Source organism: Gallus gallus, chromosome 1 (genome assembly GCF_016699485.2).
Source record: "Gallus gallus isolate bGalGal1 chromosome 1, bGalGal1.mat.broiler.GRCg7b, whole genome shotgun sequence".
Lineage (NCBI taxonomy): Eukaryota > Metazoa > Chordata > Aves > Galliformes > Phasianidae > Gallus > Gallus gallus.
In genome coordinates, this window is record NC_052532.1 from 182666951 (window position 1) to 182689546 (window position 22596).

The following is a 22596-nucleotide window of genomic DNA, read 5'->3' on the forward strand; positions in this document are numbered from 1 at the left end:
TCTCCCCTGAGTCTTCACTTCTCCAGACTAAATTTCCCTCATCTGCTCCTCGTAAGACTCGTGCTCCAGACCCTTTACGAGTTTTGTTTCCCTTCTCTGGATACACTCCAGGGCCTCCGTGTCTTTCCTGTAGCGAGGGACCCAAAGCTGTACACAGAATGAAAGATGTGGTCTTGCCAGAGCTCATTACAGGTGAACAATCACCTGCCCAGTGCTACTGGCTATGCTGTTTCTGATATAAGCCAGGATGCCATTGGCCTTCTTGGCCACCTGGGCATACTGCTGGCTCATGTTCACTAAGCATCAATCAACACTCGTACATCTTTTCATCCAAGCAACTTTCCAGACGCTCTGCCCCAACCCAGTAGCTCTGCCTGGGGTTGTTGTGACCGAAGTGCAGGACTCAATAAGTGGTCTTGTTGAACTTCATCCAGCTGGCCTCAGCCCATTGTTCCAGCCTGCCCACATCCCTCCATAAGGCTTACCTACTCTCAGGCAGATCAACACTCCCCCCCATCTTGGTGTTATCTGCAAACTTACTGAGGGTGCACTCAATGCCCTCATCCAAATCATCAATAAAGATATTAAACAGGATGGGTCCCAATATCCACCCACTGGGAGCACCATTCATGACTTGTCACCAGCTGGATTTAATTCCATCACCACTCTCTGAGTTCATCCATCCAGCCATTTTTTTACCCAGTGCCTACCCAAGCCACAGGCTGCCAGCTTCTCCAGGGAAATAATGTGAGAGACAGTGTCAAAGGCTTTGTTGACGTCTAGACAGCCTACATCAACAGCCTTTCCCTCAAAAACCACGTGAATCACCTGGTCATAGGAGATCAGGCTGGTCAGGCAGGACCTGACTTCCATGAACCCATGCTGGCTGGGCCTGATCATCCGGCTGTCCCACACATGTTGTGTGATCTCACTCAGTATGTTCTGTTCCATAACCTTCCCTGGCACCAAGGTCAGGCTGAAAGGCCTGTCATTCCTATCAGATAGGATATGAACACAGATTCCTTTAAGCCTCCACCTTGAAGAAGGTCTCAGACATTTGTTATTGAGATTTTGCTTTCCAAAACGATACCTGCTTTTTTATATGCAAGTAAACTTTTGTTTTTCACTAATACATTAATTAACTGGGAACATCTTGTCAGAATTTGAGCATTTTTAATGTTGAAGCTGTTGCATTTTAGAGGTACAGTTCAATAGATTGAAAACAAAAGACTTCAGTCTGCATCCTCTCTGAATATGGAGTTCTCATTATCTTAAAAAGTGCATAAAACAAGACTGAGAAAAGAGCAGGGGTTCTGCTGTATCATCACTAGGTCTGTTAGAGGAAATTCACTGTTACTACTTTTCAAGAGAAGCTTTGTAAATTTAAGGCTGACCTTAAATTTGGTGATGCTCAACCAACTTGGCAAGCTTCTATGAAGAGATGACCGGCTTCGGAGATAAGGGAATAGCAGTGGATATTGTCTACCTAGTATGACAATAAGTCTAGTAAGTTAGACAGTAACACTTTAGATACTGTATCCCATTAGATCCTTATAGAGAAGCTGTTGAAATTTGGGCTGGATGTGCAGACAGAAGGGTGGGTTGAAAACTGGCTGAATGGTTGAGGCCAGAGGATGGTTACCAGTGGCACAAAGTCTGGTTGGAGGAAACTAACCTCTTTTTCCCAGGGCTCAATACTGGGTCCAGACCTGTTCAACATCTTCATAAATAATCTGGTTGATGGATAAAAGTGTACTCAAAGCAAGGCTGCAAATGACACTAAACTGGAACAGTGGCTGATCTGCCGGAGGGTCCTGCGGCCATCCAGAAGGATCTCAGCAGGCTGGAGAAATGGGCTGACAGAAATCTCATGAAGTTTGACAAGAAGTACAGAGTCCTGCACCTGGGGACAAACAACCCCAGGCACAAGTATATGCTGGGTTGCACTCAGGTGGAAAGAATAGCAGAAAAAGTCCTGGGGGTCCTGCTGAATACTAACTGAACACGAGCCAGAAAAGTTCCTCTGCAGCAAAGAACCCTAACAGTGTAGCATCAGACAAAATACTGCCAGCAGGATGAAGGAGGTGATCCTTCCCCTCTACTTGGCACTGGTGAGGTCACACCTGCTGTAAAGTGCTGGACTCCTCAGTACAGGAGAGACATGGACATACTGCAGAGAGTTCAGTGGAGAGCCCCCAGGATGACGAGGGGACTAGAGCACCTCTCCTGTGAGGAGCGGCTGAGGGAGTTTGGGCCTGTTCAGCCTGTAGATGATGAGGCTCTGGAAGATCTCATCAATGTCCAGTAATACCTGAAGGGAGGGTGCAGAGAGGAAGAGTCTGGCTCTTTTCAGTGGTGTCCAGTGCCAGAATAAGAGACAATGGTCACAAACTGGAACACAACAGGATCCCTCTGAACACCAGAAGTACTTCTGTGCTGCGCAGGTGATGGAACACTGGCACAGGCTGCCCAGAGAGACTGTGGAGTCTGCTCCTTGGAGACCTTCCAAAGGCACCTGGATGTGGCCCTGAGCACCCTCCTGTGAGGCAACCTGAGCAGGGATTGGACTAAATGGCCTCCAGAGGTCTCTTCCAACCTCAGCCATTCTGTGTGAAGGTTAGAAGTAGCAATAAGATTGCTGTATTTCAGAGTACCCATCTAAGATGCATATGTTGAAAGAAAAAAAAAATATTGAAAGGAAATTCCAGTTTTGTGAATATAATGTAGCAGTGCCAAGAATAACTTCTAATGCTTGCCTATAAGCCCTGTCAGAGCATATTTAAGGTGCTGCCAGGTGAGAACTCAGAGCTTAAGGATGCCAAACAATCCTTGAGAAGCCATCATCATAGCTAGCACCTTTACAATATGTTACAAAGATAATAGTTCTTGGCTCATAAGCAGATTTGAGACAAAACCTGATGGCTGAACCATTAGAAGACAAATCACCTCCTACCTGCATAACTTTCAGGAAAAAAATATTCAATTTCAATGAACTTTTAATTTCCAAATTACTTTTCACTATATATGCAATGACTCTTGGTTTTGAATTTGACAACTACCTCACTTATAGTTAGTAGAATACTTGTCCTCACAGATTTCCATCTGAACTGCTTATGATGCTTATTCTCAATCATCACAAATGGAAATAATTTTCTAATTTTTTTAACTGGCTCACCTGGGTAGCTTGGATTTATACTGCATAATACTCTTAAGGCCATAATGAAATTCATATGGAAATATATTTATATATCAACATGTGTTAATTTAGCTACTCCAGTCTGTCAAAAATATGCAGGTTGTCTGCTGTTTGCTTTTCCATCAGCATATAATATTTCAAGATCAGTAATATGATAAATAGTGTTCATCTGAGATGTGTTGTGTTACAGTGGTGCTGTTCCATAAAGCTAAAGAAGATATTTAATCTTTCAGCTGAGGCTTAGTATATTATCTGCAAAGGCTGTGGGTCTTTGATCACTCCCAAGTGATACTTCCTCTTCCATTTTTCTTTTTATTTCAAAATGTGCGCTGACAGCACAGCACATCAATCTTTTGTGAAGCTAAAACAGCAGTATACATACTGTCTGCTGCCTCTAATGACTTATCATCCTATCATCCTATTTCAATAAATAAATGTTGTACAAAAAATCACCTGATATGGAACTATGGGGGAAGAGTGTTTCAGGGAGCTTACAATGGGCAGAAGCTGGTTGGAGGCTGAGGGCTTCTGAAAAGACTTCAGTAGGAGCCCATCCATCTGTATGGTATACAGAGCCACTCTCCTGCACATGAATGTAGGATCTGAATGCCAGGGAAAAGCCTACTGCTTATATCTCTGCACTCAAACACTCAAACATTTTACTCAACCCATGGATGATAGAACTTTTCACGACTTTGTATTTTCATGTATGAAGAAATGCTGGATATTCAAAGCTCTGTTTAAAATGTCAGTGCACAATAACTTGATTACAAACATACTTCTTTAGTACTAGAGAGGCATAGTACTGAATTTACTGGGAAGTGGGATCACCAAGCCCCATCACAGGGGAGGCTGTGCACTGTCACTCCACGTGATCAGAAGTGCATACACTTTAGCAAGCAGTGACAACTGCCTGCCTGCTGACTCCTGCTGGATATCTGAATTCATTTGTTACAAACCCACTGAAGCTAACAGAAACGGAAGAGTAACATAAATGCAGGTCAGAGCCACAAGGTGTGGATGTGGTCCAACAAGTAGCAGCTCAGAACATTGTTCCCTTATAATTTATTTTAGGTTTAGTGAATTTTTTAAGCCTAGGTTCAATTCCTCTAGGAAAAGCAGCGAGGCTGCTTAGCAAAGCGAATGTGCATGTTGTAGAAACACACTGACCTGTCTCAAACTTCTGACTCGGCATTTCCCTTGTTACTCACCTCCTCCTTCTGTTTGTCTCCACCAAATACTTCCGTGCTCTGCTCCGACACAGCCTCTGACCTTCTCTCAGTGCCCACCGTTCCTCTTCTAAATCCCATCCCAAGGGAACTGCTAAAGCTCTGTCCCTGGCGCTGTGTTAAGGACAGTGCTGGCTGTGTCTCCAGCAGCTCATGACAGATGCAGAAGCTGCTGGATGGTCTTCATGCGCCTTTGTGAGTGGGAAAGGGCAAACTTTATCCCATCACATTCAAGATGCTGATAGACTGGTTAATTACACAACAGTTGCTCCCATAAATATGTACTATGGTCATAACTCCTTCAGTGTTCAGCTGGAAAAAAAATGCAGCTACATTTTACTGTTTACAGTAATTTTAACACATCACAGAATCATAGAATTGAATTGGATGGGATCCTTAAAGGCCATCTGGTCCACCTCCCTGCGGTGAACACGGACACCTACAGCTCCATCAGGTGCTCAGAGCCCATCCAGCCTGACCCGGAGTGCCTGCAGGGATGGGGCACCACCACCTCTCTGGGCAAACTGTGCCTCTTACCATATAAATGGTGCCCCTTATGCCCCATATCATCAAAAGCATTTTTCTTCTATCCTGAAGAAAAAAAAGGCGGGAATGCCGGCTGCCACACTGCCGCCCCGCACCCCCGGCCCCACAGGGCCCCACCCCACCCTTTGGCAAGGAGCGGGCGGCCATTCCAGGGCAGGATTCGCCTACCGCCGCTCGCGGAAGGATACGCGCAGAGATCCGCGCCCGCGCCGCGTCCCGCCGGGCGCTGGAGGTGCCGCCACCACAGCGCCGCGCCGCCCGTCCCGCCGGGCTCCATGCAGCGCCCCGGCATCGCCGTACGGGGCACGGCGCGCTCCCGTGGCTGCACCGCCGCCATCGTAGCAACGGGAGACGCCGCTTCCTTCGCAACGGGGCGGGGCGGCGGGGAGAGCCCGAGGGGACGGCCGAGGGGCGGCGGTTTGGCCGGAGCCGCCTCGGTTGGGCTTCGGAGCCGCGCGGGGGCACGGCCGGCGCTGGGGGGACGTCGGGGAAGGCGTGGAATAACTGGATCAGCTAAATCTGCATACACAAAGTTCTGCCGTCTTAAGACGAGGAACAGCGTGGTTTTATTGTCCAGGCGGAGCTGTGCGTGTCGCTTTGGGACGCGGCCACGCCCGGTGAGCTGTCCGAGCCGAGGCGTTTTCCGGGCCTGACGCTCCCGGGCTGTTGTGTTTGAGCTGCTGCCAGTTCTTCAGAGCGCAGCTGTTCCGTGTCAGTGAGCGGGGGGGCAGAAACACAGCTCTGCGTTTGTAAGAGGCTGTTCTGCACAGACACCCCTCCACGTACTTCCAAAAGCTCACCGAGTAGCTGCTCCTCTTAGCATTTTACAGCTAGGATCACTGGTGCTCCGATTGTCAGATGTGCTCAGTATTTATTATATCCACAGCTGAGATGCTAGAATGGAAGCCCTTCATCTCTAGTTCAGAGGAACAGCTCCAGACTCATGGCTTTGTCCAAGCTGAACTTCTCGGTTTTGCAGGCAGAAGGCTGGTTGTTACTTCTCTGCCTCTTCAGGTTCTTTTCACACTTTGAAGACCCCAGTCTGTCTGAGAAATGCAGTGTTTCATTGAGGAACATAGAATCGTTTGAGTTAGAAGAAACGTTTAAAGGTCATCTAGTCCAACTCCCCTGCAATGAACAGTGACACCTACAGCTCTGTTCTGTGCTCAGAGTCCCATCCATGACTTCAAATGTTTCCAGGGATGGGGCATCCAACATCCCTCTGGTCAACCAGTGCCTGATCACTATTACCATAAAAAACTTTCTTCTCCCCTCTTAATTATTTCCCCTCTTAGTTCGAAACCATTTCCCTTTGTCCCATCAGAAGAGATGCTGATAAAGCGTCTGTCCCCTTCTTTCTTACAGCCCCCCTTTAGATACTGAAAGGCTGCCCTCAGGTCTCCCTGGAACCTTCTTTAGGCTGAACAGCCCCAGCTCTCTCAGCCTGTAAAGGATACCTTAAAAGACTTTACTGAGAACAGAGTCATGCAAATGGGACTAAATCATAGCTGTAAAACAGCTACCAAATTTGAGCTTATGTCATGCTTAGAAAGAATTTAAACTTCTTAGGCTTACTGTAAATTTTGACCTTAGCCAGCAAAGTGACTCAATTGTAGTTATCTTCTGAAATTCAGTATTAAGAATAGTTTTTAAATCTTTCTTTCTCTCTCTCTCTCTCTCTCTTTTTTTTTTTTTTAAAAAAAAAAAAACCCTTTTCCTCCTTGTTCTTCTTCATAGCCCGACTCGGTAGCCTCCTGTAGGTCACTAGCTGCTTTTCTTGGTGAATAAGCTGAGCACCATGTACTGCAGAGCTGTATGGTTATTCTAGGTCAGCAGACAGCCCAGTCTCAAGTGGTTACAAAATGGAAGATCCCACTCTGGCAGCTGATTTGGAAGAAGTTTCATAAATTTTAATGTGAGCTAGAGTCTGATATTCCAGTAAAGGATAAAGATCAGCTTTTAAATCTTTGTGGGACAGAGTTTATTGCTAATCTGATTTGAAGGCTGGAGCACAGCTATGCTGCTGCAGAAACACATTTTTCTTTCCTTCTTGTTCCAGGGGGGATTAATCTGCTAATGCCCTTTAGCTTTCTTCCAAGCTTCAGTTTAACTGTGTAGGGGAGGAGTTCAGCCAAGGTTCTGCCCATTGTAACCATTCCTTCCTGAAATTTGCCACCTCTTCCTACTTCTGTGTATAGGAAGAGGAGTGAAAACCGTTTGTTCCTCCACAGTGTCATAAATAGTCAGCAATGGAAATCATTTCACCTTAACTCCGTGGGACTGTAGTATGGATCATAACTTGCATTTTTGTAAGAAAGCATCAACTGATGCACTAGTAACATTCCAGAATTCTTATCTTGGAAAGCTACAAAGCACTCCAGAACAGATTAAACATTTGATTCCATCAGATACTGACTAACACAAGTTCTTAAAAATGTCACAGGGAGCTTCCATGTGAATGTGCTCTTCTGAGGAAGGGGCCAGTTATGGGCACTTAGTGCCCTGTAGCTGCTACTTTGAAACAAAGCATTGCACTAAAAAAACTGGAATAATATGTGGATTTAATACTGAATTCATCTCCCTCTTGCAACTGCTTTTAAATCTTACTGTAGTAAAGGCAATTTCCAGCGTATGCCAGCTTTGGACAGGGGCGGAAGTGAACACAGCATTGAGACCAATGTAGGACATTGGCTGTACTAGTTTAAGGTGACACTCAAGAGTTTGTTCTGAAAGTAATTCAGACATGACATATCCCAGAGGTGTGGTACAAACTGAGGTTTGGACATAAGCTAAAATTGCTTCCACAGCCAAATTTAGCATTCTGCCACCCCACCAGTGAAAACACCTTCAGTTTTATGATAAAAGCCTTTTAAAAAGTTGAAAATTGATACCTTTTCTTTCTTTCAATGAGGCTAAATCACTCACTACCAAATACAAATACCGGTGCTCAAAATCAGCATGTAAGAAACTGTCATGCTTTTGCCACAATGCAAAGATATGTTTGGTGTGTCATGTGCAGGTAATGAGCAGGAAGTGCTCTCAGGAGACAAGCAGTGCAAGTATATAAATCTACTGTGCAACAGAGCTGTGTTTTATTAAACACAGGCATTAAAGGAGTGATGTGTTGGCTGTTCTTTGTGCCGTACACATTCCCGAATAGTTAGCTCAGGACTTCATAGTGTACAATTCTTTCCGCAGAAATGTGAAACCCGTCAAAACATTTGCTTTGCTGCAAGTAAAAGATGAACAGCTTTAGGGTAACTTCATTAATTTCTCTCAGTGTTCTTTTGTTGGGCTGGGGAGAAACTGTTATAAGTGATGTCAAGCCTTGTTCATCTAAGGTAAGATTTTCAATTACTTTGCTGAGATAAGGTAACGAATGTAACTGAATAATTTCTTAGAAAAGTGACAGAGAAATAGACTGCTTTATTCAGGGTAGGTATGAAAATATGGGAGAATTAGGTATTTTCAGAGAGAGAAAAGAGAGTGCATTGGAACTGTAGAAATTCGGTACAACAGGAAAACATTTTTGTTTTAACATCTATTATCACAGTTCAGTTGCTGAGCTGTATCTTTACTGTCATCTGCATCTCTGCAAAGACACAGTAACTCCTGTTGTAGCCACAGTCCAAGCTGTGACATGAATTCCTGAGGTCCGATTTAATTGCCTGTTTCGTTTTGCCTTAAAAAAGAATTAATACTGATTAAAGTATTTTCTTAATATCACTTAATTGAGCAGCTGGTGAGTAGCTGTGGTAAAGCCCAGAACAACACTTGGCTTCAAGTGTTCTGTTTATATGTTTCAATTGATCTTTTTATGACTGTTACTGTTCTTTTCTTCCTTTATTTTCTGCTCATTTCAATATCAAAGAAACAATGTTTTCATTCTCTAGCATTTATTCCTCTCTAGACATAAAATGCAATCAAATTAATAATTCGGAAACCTTTTCTTTTTTAAATCTCCCTGTTAACAGCTTAATGTAATACTTATTTTCAATTTTAACAAGCAAAAATCAGGAAAAAAACGTTGAGAGCTCTGTCAGTGTAGGGCCGACACCAGAAAGAGAAATCTGAAGCTGGAAAGGAGAGCAAGTGGTCAATTTGGTCAAGTCTAATTAAGCTTCCTTTTTAATTAGAATCTTTAAGTTTCTAAGGTCCTTTTTACATCTGAAAGTACAGTATATGAGCATGCTACAGTGCCTTGCTGAGATTAATTAATTAATAAACAAAGACTTAAATAAAAACATGTTTCTTAGCCTTCTTACAATGAGATTTTTCAGGGATAATTTCGGCATTTCTTTAAGTGATGAATCAGAGACAGCCCCGTATTTTATGGCACCATGGAAGAAAAAATTTTAAATACAAAAATATTATTTTGAAATAACGTTATCAGGTGTAGTAGTACAAAACTACTTCTCCTGATGCTTTTATTGTTACTACTTCAGATAATTGTATCCCTGCGAATAGTGTCTCTTTAAACTTTCCCCGACAAGAACATTTTAAATATTTTTTGTATGTTGGATTTGTCTGCACATCTGTTTGAAACTACTTGTGTGCCTGGCTTCATAACCTCGGGAATTGTTTCCACAAACAAACCATCAGTTCTGAATTTGGAGACTTTGTAGAGTGAAAGGGTTTTTGTAATATGTGGTAAATCCCAAATCCCTCTCCTTTCCAGGGAAAATAACTGTGGGTATTTGAGATGTCTGTTGGGTGTGGCAAATCTTAAAATGCGAGCTTCTTAAATGCAAGTATTTGCAAGTTTTGGCCTGCAGATCACTCACAGAGTATTTTAACAGAAATTTTGGTGTATTTTAAAAATTTATAGAGGTTATATGCCCAGAGATGTGGTGGATGACACTCGAGGTCAGGCTGGATGGGGTTCTGAGCAACCTAATGGAGATGTAGGTGTCCCTGTTCATTGCAGGGAAGTTGAACTAGATGACCTTTAAGGGTCTCTTCCAGCTCAAATGTTTCTGTAATTCTGTGATTCTCTACTTCTGACACCCCTGCAAGACATAGCTAAGTAGAAGATGCCTAACAAGCCTTGACCTCAGCTCTGTCAAGTATTGCTATAAAGCTTTTAAGAAAACAGGTTTTAAAGGATGATCCATGGATTAATCAGCTTCATTTTGGCAGACTGAGCAATTTAACATATGTTTGTGATCAATTTATTTCCCCCTCCATTGTTTGGTACAACAGGGCACAAGGAATGTTGGAGCTGTGGAGGAACCACTCAAGGCAGAAGAGAAAAATAAATCTGCAGATATTTCAAAACAAAAAGAACAATGCCTTGTACCATGTGATGTTCAAGCTAAAATTTTACGAGGGGAAAAACAGTATATGTGCAGTATGTATTCATACAGAATACTTTCAACAACAAGCTGTGCCATGCTGTGCTATGCATTCCTCTGCTACGCTATGCTATGCTGTGCTAATTTATTTTTTAACCTTCTTGAGCACATGTGGCAGACTTTGACTGAGCTGCCCACTGTTCAGATTTGGGATGCTGTGTGCAGCTGGGACAATGAAGTTAATCATGCTACTTTCTCTTTATAATTGCTTCTGGGGACAGACAAATCCAGGCAGTAGCTCATCCCACCTGTCTGTGTTATCCTCTGAATATCTGTAGCTCTCTCTGTTAGAGAGAAAGGTTTGAGTGTCTGTTCCTTATTTAAACATTGTACTTAAGTATCCGAAATTAAGTGGGAACAAGTCTGTACTTGAGCTTGCCTTTTGTACATACATATGCAGGACATATCCTCTGTTCATCACCTGAAAAAAACTAAACAGCAATTGATATTATCCAGCCTCAGAAAAAATGTGATTACATGGCAAGTTTAGTTTCTATATTTTTAACATCAGGGCAAAACAAGGAACCTGAATAAACAGGACAGTGAATAGACAAAACACAGAATGGCGGGAAACCTTACATATCTATTCTTTTTGTTCAGATGTATTTAAATTTCTGTGTTAGCCATTAACTGCTTATCCCAATAGCTGAAGGTTAAGATGGAATTCATCAGATCTTATGATTTGTGAGGCTGAAGTTCTTAGCACCTTTGGGTTTAATCTTTGGTCTCCGTACTTTGCTTTCACTTTTAGGTACCTTAGATACTCTAAGGTTAAACACCTTCAATATTCACTTAGATATCATAAATAGATGTGTCATTATTTGATCAAGACTATTTCTAAGTTTGTGCTAACAAGGTGAATGAACATATTTCTTTTAAAGGAAATTTGCAGAGCTCTCTTGTTGAATATGCAAGAAGCACAAAAAAACTGGTGAGAAACATGATGGATGATCAACAGTCTTCCTTGGATTACCTTTCTAATCAGGTACTTTTTTCTTTATCATAAATATTTTTATTTATTATTTAGCACTATGATTATTGTCTAACTGAGGAAAATTAATTATTTACTTTGTCATTAGCACACTAGGATTAGAGACTCTGATGCATTGACTTCAGGAGTGATGTCTTGTACCCCGGCTAAAGTGTCAGGCCCAGGGAGTAATTAGCACCACCTGGTGCATATGGCCGTAGGGCAAGTGGCTGTATGCAACCCTGTTGTATCATATTATCATTAATTGGAAGTAGTTTATAAACACCATGCTCACTCAATACAGATAAAAAGCCTTAATCAAATTGAAGGACTTTCCTTGAATTAATTGGGTTTGTGCCTGAAAGTGACTTTGGATGCAGAAAGTAAAAAAATTGACATTCACATAATGAAGTTACAAATCACTAACATATTTCAAAAATGACCTTCAGATTACATTTACTAGGAATCAAAAAGACCATCCTTAGAATATAAAATACTTCACTGCAACCTGTTTTAAGATATTTATTTAAACTTACAGGTGAATGAACTCATGAACAGAGTTCTTCTTTTGAATGCAGAAGTTTTAAGAAAGCATTTGGATCCACTTCCTTACAAAACAGTTCAATCTCATGGTAAATATTTTCATATTTTATCTTGAGCTTTTTCTTTTTATCTTTGAGAGTATCTTAACAGAGAACAAATTACAGGTAAGCAATTATAATGTGTACAATACTTAGTCTGTGCTAGTATGCACGCGTAAAATCTGAAAAATTATTGAACTATTTAAGAGTCTCATTGGAAAGGGCTGGTTTAAATAATTGGCAAGCAGATCATTTTGGGCATAGCATCTTGTTGATATTTATGCAAAATACTAAGTACAATCATTAGTTCTTAAGTGATTTAATGCAGCTAAATTGCAATTTCTTTTGTAATTAAATAAAGTATGCTCAACGTTTGCAGTATCTTAAAAAAAAAAAAAAACCTGAAACAGAAGTCACTTGTGCACTGGACAGTTCATATTCTTTACAGTTCCCAACCCAGCTACAGGAAACATTATCAGTCTTACCAGCCTTAGAAACTTGAGTCTAACACACACTTAGCTTAACACTAGGCAAAAGGCTTTATATATATTCGTATATAATGATTTAAAGGCTTTTATGAGCACAAATACAAACATTTGCAGGAAGAAGACATCCTTCCCTGGGTAATATGTGTTTTTACTCTGTACAAATGTTAACAAAAAAAATCTATGAAATAAGACCTGGGTATATGTAGGCTGCTCTGAAAGTAATGCTTCCTATGAAAACTACAGCAGATACAAAGGGCACAGTGACACTATTTGATAGAGTAAATTCTTAGCTATAAAACACTATTTTTCAACATAGTCACCATCAGCCAACTCATGCGGATGAGCTGATCAAGACACTCTTCATTTCATGGTGTGAAAGCTGTGCGTGGCTGTCTGGAACACATCATTGTCACCGCTGCTGAAATGCTCCACACACCACTTCACTATGCTTACATCCACCATTTGCTTTCCATGAATGTTCGGCAAGCATCGGTGAATGTCAATGGGTGCCATTTCTTTCCACACAGAGGAATTCAATTTCACACCTTTACTTCATATGCACTTCCATGCCAGAAAGTATTTGTTAGACTGCTACTTTGCTGCCATCTGCCGCACAGCAACAAGATGGAATGGAATACTGGTGGGAAGGTTCAACCTCTACTGCCATAACACCAGCATCTGCCTTTGATGTTGTGTGCCAACAGAATAAAACAGGAGGCATTAGTTTTGGAGCAACCATCATATAATCTTTACTTTCTGTAACATATCAGTTAAAATTAGAATGAACTTTCTCAACAAGATGCAATTTATTCTTCTTTCCAAGCTTAACAGATCTCAGAGAATTATCATTCCATAGAATCATAGAATGGTTTGGGTTGAAAGGGCCTTAAGGTCATCTAGTTCCAGTTCCCCCAGGGTGAGGGTATATATGGTGAATTCCTGAAAATTCATATTTTAAATTTGCACAACAAGAAATTCTATTTGAGATCATTCATAAGTTCCCAACAAAATTTGTATTTCTCCACTTAAGCTGTATTTGTGCTCTTTTTTTTAAAAAAAAAAAACATGTTGTGTTAATAACCTTCATCAAATACTTTATTCTCCAGGGTTGGATTGCACTGATATTAAAGATACCATTGGTTCAGTTTCAAAAACTCCAAGTGGTCTGTACATTATCCATCCAGAAGGATCAAATTATGCTTTTGAGGTAATAAATTTCTCTCTCATGATAGTTGAAATTTGCTTGAGAATATCCACTTAGAATAATTCAATAATATGTCTTTCATGACAGTTTTCCAACCAATGAATAAGAAGTGTGTTAAATCATCCAAATGTGCTTGCCTTTGCTACAGTTTTGAAGAAAAAAATCAGTTTCTACATTGAAATTTAAGTTCTGATATAATATCTCATCATCAGTTTTCATCTGTAGTGAAAAATGTACCAAAGAGGAAAACTGAAGACACTCTCCAGCCCTGCTTTTGGTCACTGAAAACTTCTGTTCTCTTCTGTGTTAGAGATGGAAACTGAAGAGACAAAAGGCTGATCTATTTGGTTTCTAAATTATTCTGCTGGGGAAGCTTAAAGGGTTGCCTTCTCTTGAGAGGTGATGCTGCTGGTAACCATAGATTGAACCGTGATTTTCCTGGGCATCTAAATGGAGGTGCAGATGTACATCTATTTGAGGAATAAGTGCTTAGCTTTTGTCTGAGTGCCATTACTACTCAGCTGTAGGGCACAGAGCATCTAAACCTTCTTATTCTTATTCTGTCAGTGGGACATATGCAGTTAAGATTTAAAAAGAAAAAAAAAAAAAGAAAGAATGAAATTAGTTATCAAAGAATCATAGAATGGTTTGAGTTGGAAGGCAACCCAAACCTGGCCTCCCTCTACACCAGGTTGCTCAAAGCACCATCCAGCCTGGCCTTGAATGCTTCCAGGGAGGGGACATACACAACTTCTCTGGGCAACCTATCTTACCACCCTCACAGTAGAATTTCTTGCTAATATCTAGCCTAAATTTATCCTCTTCCAACTTAAAGCCATTTCCCCTTGTCCTGTCTCTACGTGCTCTTTTAAAAAGTTCCTCCCCAGCTTTCCTGAAGGTCTCCTTCAGGTACTGGAAGGCCACTATAAGGTCCCCTCAGAGCTTTATCTTCTCCAGGCTGAGGAGCCCCAGCTCTCTGAACCTGTCCCTGTAGGGGAAGTGCTCCACCCCTCTGATCATCTTTGTAGCCCTCCTCTGGACCTGCTCCATTGGAGCTCCATGCCCTTCTTGTGTGGAGGGCTCCAGTACTGGACACAGTATTCCAGGTGGGGTCTCATGAGTGCAGAGTATAGGGGCAGAATCATCTCCCTGACCTTGCCCTGCTGGTCATGCTTCTCTCGATTCAACCCAGGATACAGTTGTCTTCTGGGCTGCAAGCACACATTGCCAGCTCATGTTGTGTCTTTCATCAACTGACACCCCCAAATCCTTCTCCTCAGGGGTGCTCTCAAGCCATTCTCTGCCCAACCTGCATCTGTCCTTGGGATTGCCCTGACCCAGGTGCAGGACCTTGCACTTGGCCTTGTTGAACTTCATGAGGTTGGCATGGGCCCACCTCTAAAGCCTTGTCCAGATCTCTCTGGATGGCATCTCTTCCCTCTAGAATGTCAACTGCACCACTCAGATTGGTGTCATCTCCAAACTTGTTGAGGGTGCACTCAATCCCACTGTCCACATTGCCTACAAAGATGCTAAGTAACACCGGTCCCAGCACTGATCCCTGAGGAATGCCACTTGTCACTGGTCTCCATTTGGACTCTGAGTTGTTGACCACAACTCTCTGAGTGTGTCCATCCAGCCAATTCTTTATGCAGTGAGTGGTCCATCCACCAAATCCATTTTTCTCTAATTTGGCAACCAGGATGTCATGAAGGATGCTGTTAAATACTTTGCACAAGTCCAGGTAGATGGCATCAGTTGCTTTTCCTTTCTCCACTGATGCTGTAACTCCATCATAAAAGGGCACCAAGTTTGTCAGGCATGACTTGTCCTTGGGGAAGGTGTGCTGGTTACCACCAATCACCTCATCTTTATTTTCCGTGTGCCTTAGTCGGGCCTTCAGGAAGATCTGCTCCATGATCTTGCCAGGCACAGAGGTGAGACTGACTGGCCTGTAGCTCCCTGAATCTTCTTTTTTTTCCTTTCTTGTTAATGGGGGTTATGTTTCCCCTTTTCCATTCAGTGGGGACTTCACCACCATGACCTTTCTAATATGACGTATAGTGGCTTGGCAACTTCATCCACCAGTTACTTCAGAACCTGTAGATGGATCCTGTGAAGTACAGCAGTCATGTTTTCTGTCACCAGATCCACAAAAACATTAGGAAACCTTTTTTAGTATGTTTATTTCCATTGCAGTCTGTCCATAAGGACTTCCTTAAGAAGAAAACAGATATGGCACTGACTGATAAGGGTGAAGATGGATATGGTGCTGACAAACCTTTTATTTTGCAGTACATGCTGGGGTTATTACTTTTTGGAGGAAAAAAAATGTAGAGTTTTAGCCAGAACGTAAATAGCAAAATATAATGAATACTTTTAAAGTCCTCCTTTATATATAGCAAAAGAAGAGTGAATCCCTTTATCTCTGGCCAATTGGAACCTTATAAAATGCTATGAAAAAAATTGCTCAGTATTGTTATGAAAAGGCTTCAGAAGTATGCCAGGATTTCAAAAGTAAAAATAGATTCTGGTTCTGCAGACTCCTGATCGAAAATGCTGTTGTTCTTTCTGCACAATGCTGTGAGTTCAGGGAAAAAATCTGTAACTCATCATCACATTCTTTCCAGGTAAAAGAAAGGCAAAGACAGATAGAATTTTTCACAGAGAGCTCATATGTATAGTATGAAGAAAATGCTGTCTGCTTCACTCCCAGCTGAACTATAGCACAAAAGTGTTTGTTTCAGAATTTCTCTTGGATTGAGGAGGATCCCATTGAGGAAATATTCATATCTCACCCAAATTACTTTTACTAGAGATGGTATGACTTTATCTATGTGAGAAAATGTAAAATGGTAAATCTCCTTTAACTTTAGAAGTATTTTTGGCACTTGTCCACATTTGAAATTACTGCCAGTGTCCAAAAGAACCAAGAATCAGTTATGTGAATGGAAATGTTCCTTAAGGAGAACAAGAAACAAAAGTAAAAGCTGTAATAATTTGATTTAAACCACAAGGTAACAATAAATAATGCGAAATCTCTGCGCTCCTGGAATGACTGTCTCGTTTCTTGTCTGGTAGATTTTATGCAGAAATGAAAAGATAGTGCCAAAAAGCACTCAGGGAAAAATATCTAAAGGATGTGTGTTCCCTCCAGAACGTTATTTTAAGGAAAAGTGTTTAATGCAATTTTTTCCATGTGTTGAAGTGTAAAAGAAGTACCACAGAAATGATGGATGAACAAAAATAAATCAAGACATTAAAATAAATTGAAATGCATTCAAGAGGCTGATAGCCAAGAGTTTGGAAAAGTTTGAAGACGAGCAAAATAAAACAAAATTAGAAAAAGGCAGAAAATCATAGTAAGAGAATTAAAAACAGAAAACAAAGCCATATGAACAACTCATTTAAAGGAGGACCTTTTCATCAATGAAAGAATTAGCTGCCCCTTAAATGTATCTGAAACTATAACAAAATGTCTCTAGAATGATTTGCATAAAGATATCAGATAAATGAAGAAAACTATTTTAAAAATCTCTCATGTTCTCATGTCTTCGTGTTTGAATCTTCATATTTTCAAAAGTGAGCTTAGATTTTGGATAGTTAATTTGAACTGATTCAAAACTAGATTCCAGGAGCTCTGAGCACATCCAGTTTCAGCACAAGCTTCAGGTTGTTGTCGTCTCAGAAAATTAGTCCTAAATGGGTGTTTGTGTGAGCATTTCACCATGAGGCAATTAAAAACAGAGCTCACTTTCTGATACATTTTTTGATGAGTACGTTCAGACCAATGGGTTGGAGAAACTGAATGGCTGTTTGGAATATAGTTCCTATACACACCAAAGATGGAAAAATACTCAGTAGAAGCCCCGTCATGCTCATTTAATTTAACAGTCACGCCCCTGGTACCTTGCACAATATGAGACATAGAGCAAGTTGTAAAGTGGATCGCAAGGCTTTAAGAAAGGAAATCACTGCATCATTTACAGCATATAAAAAATTAAAAAAAATATAGCAGTGACTGTTTTTGTGTACCTATTTCATATTCCTACTTAGCTGGTGTATGTTTGGTGCCATATGTAAGTAACATACTGATGACCTCCCATGTAGGTCCAACTCTTATTCTTCTGCATACTATCACCACTCCCACTGGCTCAGAGCTTGATGTTGTGACTGAGTGGGCTCCTCTTTGTATTCCTGGCTCATAGTCAGTAGCAAAGCAAGCCATCATTTCAAGATGGTGACTGAGTCAGTAGGATTATTTGTAATGCATGTTAGATATTTGTATCTAAATGCCCATTTTGGAGTCACGGGTATTTCTTTTCATTCCAGTTCCACTCTCCTTGGGTGACTGAAATAAACATGTGACTCTCCAGGGAGAAAAGCCCATCGTTTTCCAGATGCACTTGCATGCACATGACCCTTACTGTGATTCCTTCAGTGTTTGGGTTGTAAGAATTGCTCAAGGCATCCAAAGGCACCCTCATGTAATGAGGATCAAAAATTTCCGAGCTGTATTAATTAGATCACGCTGAAGCTCTGTACTGCTGCTTCCTGTGCTTCATAGAGAAGATGTTATGTCACAGAAGTTCTTAGTATGAGGTCAAGGTATTTCTCCATGGAAAAAATCTTTGGTTTTGTCAAAAGTATCAGAGTTGTACATCCAATGGAGGAGCAACATGTAAAACTCAGACTGCTGCTTGGGTGATTACAGTGTCTAAATGTGTAATGCACACCTTTCTACATCAGGATGCCAAGAATTTCTAATTTGTGTTACAGCTGGTCAAGCAGTGGCACTGCAGATACCCAGAGTGGCCTGGATGCATTCCATTTAATTTTAGACACTTAACTGATATCCCAAGAATGCAGCCAAGGGTCTGAGGGCCCTTTTTTTTTTTTTTTTTTTTTTTTTGCAAACAGTGCAGGTAACATCTGCAGAGGGTGATTTAGATCTTACTTTTCCAGATCCACACTGTGAGTGCACATTTCTCTCTATGAGGGGGATTACAAAGCAGACAAGGACAATTTGATGCCCAACTTAGGGTGGTCAGTTATGTGTCTAATGTTAAATGGGCTGAGGAGAAAATGTGCCATGCAATGTGATACTCTATAGGAGAGCAGAGAGCAGTCGAACTGTTGTCATTTGACATAGCAGTGGGCACAAATTTTAGTGGTCTTATAAAGCAAAGAATCTGAGAGCTGACCCTATGTATTCAGTGGGACTGCTCAGTTTCAGGCTGCTAAGTGTTCGTACTGAGACTTCCCTGGATTGAGGGCCCCTTTTATGTGAAGTTTTCCACTGCTCCAGCATAAATTATTGTATACTATGTTATCACTATCACTTCTTCCATTCCCTCACCTTTATTAAATGCTCTGCATTTCTCAGTATCACAAACAGTATTTCTGGGAGAGAGCGTATGATGGTGGAAGAGAACACAGAAGAAGTTTTGACTCTTTGCTTTGCTGAAATAAACGCATATTTGCTATTAGTGCCCCCTATCTGTGTTTCTTGCAGGATTAACACACGCTATCCCACATTGCTTCCACTTCATGCTATTATTAAAACAAAGTAAAATTTTGCAAAGGGCATTTTTTTATATTTAATGTGAAGAGGCATTTGCACACGACAGCTTATACTGTTTGAGGTAGTCTCCAAATTAAGCAGTCTCCATAGAACATAAAAGAAAATACTGCAGCTTGTTTGCTTAATTTTCTCTGAGCTTTTTGTTAGAATGCTGGAAGGGTACATTGTTTGGCAAGAACCTAACAGTCCACATTTATTTCATTTAAAAAGTTATTTCCTTCATTATACATCAAGATGTGCTTAATCAGATGCATCAAGAGTGCTTAATCATACTTATGTCTATTTTAGGTATTATGTGACATGGATTTTCAAGGAGGTGGATGGACTGTGCTTCAGAAAAGAACTGATGGAATCATTACATTTCAGAGAACTTGGTCTGAGTATCTGGATGGATTTGGTGATCTTTCTGGTATGAGTTTTGAATACTCTTAAGCGCTTTGGACCCGGTGTTCCTGCCGTATTTTTGAGAGCTACATTCCCACTAAGTTGTATTGCAGTTTTAGTAGCATGCAGAGTGAAGTTCTTGTTTCTTAAAAAGTATTTTGTTTAATACTCAGATACTTTGTTGCTTCCCCAAAACTATTGTCTAACCTTCTCAACAGTGGACATCACCCTACTGGAGTCCTTCACCATTGCTCATCCTTAAGTCTCGCAAGAGGAGCTTAATACAATGCAATATTTTATTCCTGAACCTACGTATAAGTTGTATTTCTCTGTGGCTTTTTTGTTTGTTTGTTTGCTTGTTATTGTTATTATTATTTGTTTGTACGTTTGCTGAGATTTAAGAAAGACTGAGTTAGTTTTAGTCATGCTTGCAAAATATTTCCCTGAAGCAAAGAACAGTCAGTAATATTTCAGCATCGGGAGCGGTTAGAAAGATAATGGGAATATTTCAGTAGCTAACACCAATACAACAGTGGTATTATTTTTTTTACTGTCAACTTTAATCCATCAAGTCTAAAAGCAGCAGCTGCTTTTTCAGTTGTTTATCTGGAATAGAAATATAACTCTAACTGTCCAAATTTACAAGCAACTGCAGGTCATATGGGGCAATATTTCATGGAAAAAAATGTGAGGAAGCAAATCTTTACAATTAGATTTGATGTTTGTTGTATTTTGTTGCATTTCACATAATACTGACCTTTGTCATTTCTCAGTATAGTCTTTAGGAACACCACTGAATTCTGGTTAGTTAAGTGGATATTCAGCACACCTCGATTTTGTGGCCTTACAAAGTATGTTAAAGACGAACACTTGAAAATTATCATGTGTAAAATTTTCTGAAAATGTCATAAAGAAAAAAGATGGTGCACACGTGGGTTCTTTCCATGGATTTTCACAGTGAAGTAAGGAGATGACTTTGTACCTCCGTTGGTCTTTCAAAGGAATATATGCCTATCAGATATTTTTATTACACTTAGGTCAGGAAGGAAAGTAGGAAAACTAGAAAACATTATACTTCCTGTTTCTAGATGTTTATTGAATGTACATTGTATTTTTGCTTTAGGGGAATTTTGGATTGGATTAAGGAAGATTTTTTATATAGTAAACCAGAAAGCAACCACTTTCAGTCTCTATGTGGATTTGGAATCAGAAAATGACAAGCATGCCTACGCATCGTATGATGCGTTTTGGATAGAGGATGAAGCATGTTCTTTTAAAATTCATTTGGGACGTTATTCAGGAAACGCAGGTAAGCACTTCCTTTCTTAATGTGTTTAAAGATACAAACTCTCCTTTTTTTTAGTGTATTCAAAAGAGTAATACTTGGGGTAAGTGTCTTTGTGGACAGAAGTCTTTACCTTCATAGTTAGCAATACTAAAAGCACGAAAGCAACAAGAAGATAAAGATGTTCCATCATTTCCTCCATACTTCTGAGCATTTGGTACTTTTTCTTTCCTATGTCTTCAACACGTACCAGTGCAGTGCTGCCCTGAACTGCTTTTGAAGAAATCCATTTTTGTAATAATTCCAGAGGAAATGTTTGCAAATAATATTCTATTTCTCATAAGTAACTCCTTTATCATCATTCTATTTCATCTCCTATAATTAGGTGATGCATTCAGAGGATACAGAAAAGAAGATAATCAGAATTCAATGCCTTTCAGCACATTTGATGTCGACAATGATGGATGTAGGCCAGTGTGCACTATTAAAGAACAGCCTGTAAAGAGCTGCAGTAACTTCAGTGATAACACTGGATGGTGGTTCAACCAGTGTGGCCTTGCAAATCTTAATGGTATTCATCGTTACACAGGTAGATTTCTTGCAACTGGGATTCACTGGGATACATGGACAGTGAACAATAAGCCAGTAAAAATTAAATCAGTCTCAATGAAGATTCGGAGGAACTATGATCCATATTTCCATTAACCTTTGAAAATAGAAATATATCTATTCTTGCTGTTATGTGGCATAATGTATCAATACAACATTAACATTTTCATTTAAACAGTTCAGTCTTAAAACTTTATTAAATATTTCCATAATACAGTTACTCATTTTTATTATGAAATACCAGCATTTGCAGTGGTCCCACTTGAGTAAGAAGGTCCTAAGGAAAGGATTTCCAGATAAACAATGAAGCTCAGTGTTTGCAAGTTTTTATTTAGCTGCCTCATATGTAATCACAGATCCAGTGGAAAAGTTATAAAAATAGAAATGCTGACTTTTGAATGTATTTCTTCTATGGTCTCTGCATATCTAAACTGCCAAGAAATTGCAGGAAATTTTCTTTTAAGAAAGTAATATATCAGTCATTCTTGCAATGACTGATATATTTTTCATGTTTTTCTTCATGTTAATTTTCCAGAACCAGCTTTTTTTAATGTATTCCTTATCAGGCGAGATAATATTAACTTATGTCAGCACATGTGTAAGGTCCTTGTAAAACTTGTAATAGCTTACTTGTATAAAAAATGATGCCCTGGGAGTACTGTATAGACCCTGAGTATTGTATATTCTCAGGGATTGTTTTTTAGACAAGTAAGGCAGATTGCAATATGCAAGAGCTATGGTCTATTTTCTATTTAATTCTATTTCATAGTCAATATATTTCATATTCAGGTTAAGATTTGTCATGTCCATAATTCACTAAAAATGAATACATTTTTTTCAAAGAAAATGAATAACATATCTTTGGAGTTTTGATTTTTGGATGTATGGGCATGAAATTATCTTTTTCATTCTTACTGTTATTCACTTTGTGAATGTTCTTATAATAATGAACAAAAGATTGGAGTTGTATAATTACATTTTAAACTATGCAGTGTTAAGTGTTTGAATTACTGTCAATAAAAATGAAGTAATATAAAAAGCACGTGAATATTGTCAGTACAGCAGCGTTTGTGGAACCTACCATCCATTCTTTAGCAACTGGCATGGTATTTCTCGTATTTGCTTCTATTTCAGTGGATGAGGTCTGTAGCAGTATGTGGCACTGA

The 22596-nt window shown here is 40.1% G+C and overlaps 2 protein-coding genes across 5 annotated transcripts in view; one reads left to right on the forward strand and one right to left on the reverse strand.

Annotated features, from left to right (window-relative positions):
* Nucleotides 1–5327, reverse strand: part of CEP126 (centrosomal protein 126) — a 36898-nt gene extending 31571 nt beyond the window's left edge. For both annotated transcript variants that reach the window (XM_004938839.5, XM_046903278.1), the window contains exons 1-2: nucleotides 5160–5327; nucleotides 4408–4533 (exon numbers count right to left, since the gene is read on the reverse strand). In XM_004938839.5, the coding sequence (XP_004938896.1) occupies nucleotides 4408–4533; nucleotides 5160–5308 (275 nt within the window). In that variant the 5' untranslated portion in view covers nucleotides 5309–5327. The remainder of the gene's footprint in view (nucleotides 1–4407; nucleotides 4534–5159) is intronic.
* Nucleotides 5328–5469: 142 nt separating this feature from the next.
* Nucleotides 5470–22478, forward strand: ANGPTL5 (angiopoietin like 5). 3 transcript variants are annotated; one of them, NM_001197236.2, is made up of 8 exons: nucleotides 8183–8312; nucleotides 10174–10321; nucleotides 11207–11310; nucleotides 11834–11927; nucleotides 13471–13571; nucleotides 19441–19561; nucleotides 20660–20845; nucleotides 21207–22478. In NM_001197236.2, the coding sequence occupies exons 1-8, from the start codon at nucleotides 8214–8216 to the stop codon at nucleotides 21524–21526; spliced, it is 1173 nt and encodes a 390-aa protein (NP_001184165.1). In that variant the 5' UTR covers nucleotides 8183–8213; the 3' UTR covers nucleotides 21527–22478. The 3 variants fall into 3 exon arrangements, with proteins under 3 accessions (XP_046799353.1, XP_046799346.1, NP_001184165.1); XM_046943397.1 differs by lacking the exons at nucleotides 8183–8312; nucleotides 10174–10321 and adding an exon at nucleotides 5470–5588; XM_046943390.1 differs by lacking the exon at nucleotides 10174–10321 and having other exon boundaries at nucleotides 8147–8312.
* Nucleotides 22479–22596: the final 118 nt, after the last annotated feature.

What these genes read in the sequence shown, in the direction of transcription:
- ANGPTL5 (NM_001197236.2), top strand. Translation starts at nt 8,214, where the DNA reads ATGAACAGCTTTAGGGTAACTTCATTAATTTCTCTCAGTGTTCTTTTG. An exon ending in CAAAACAGTTCAATCTCATG is followed by an intron (nt 11,928 to 13,470) that starts GTAAATATTTTC and finishes TTTATTCTCCAG; the next exon opens with GGTTGGATTGCACTGATATT. An exon ending in GATCAAATTATGCTTTTGAG is followed by an intron (nt 13,572 to 19,440) that starts GTAATAAATTTC and finishes TGTCTATTTTAG; the next exon opens with GTATTATGTGACATGGATTT.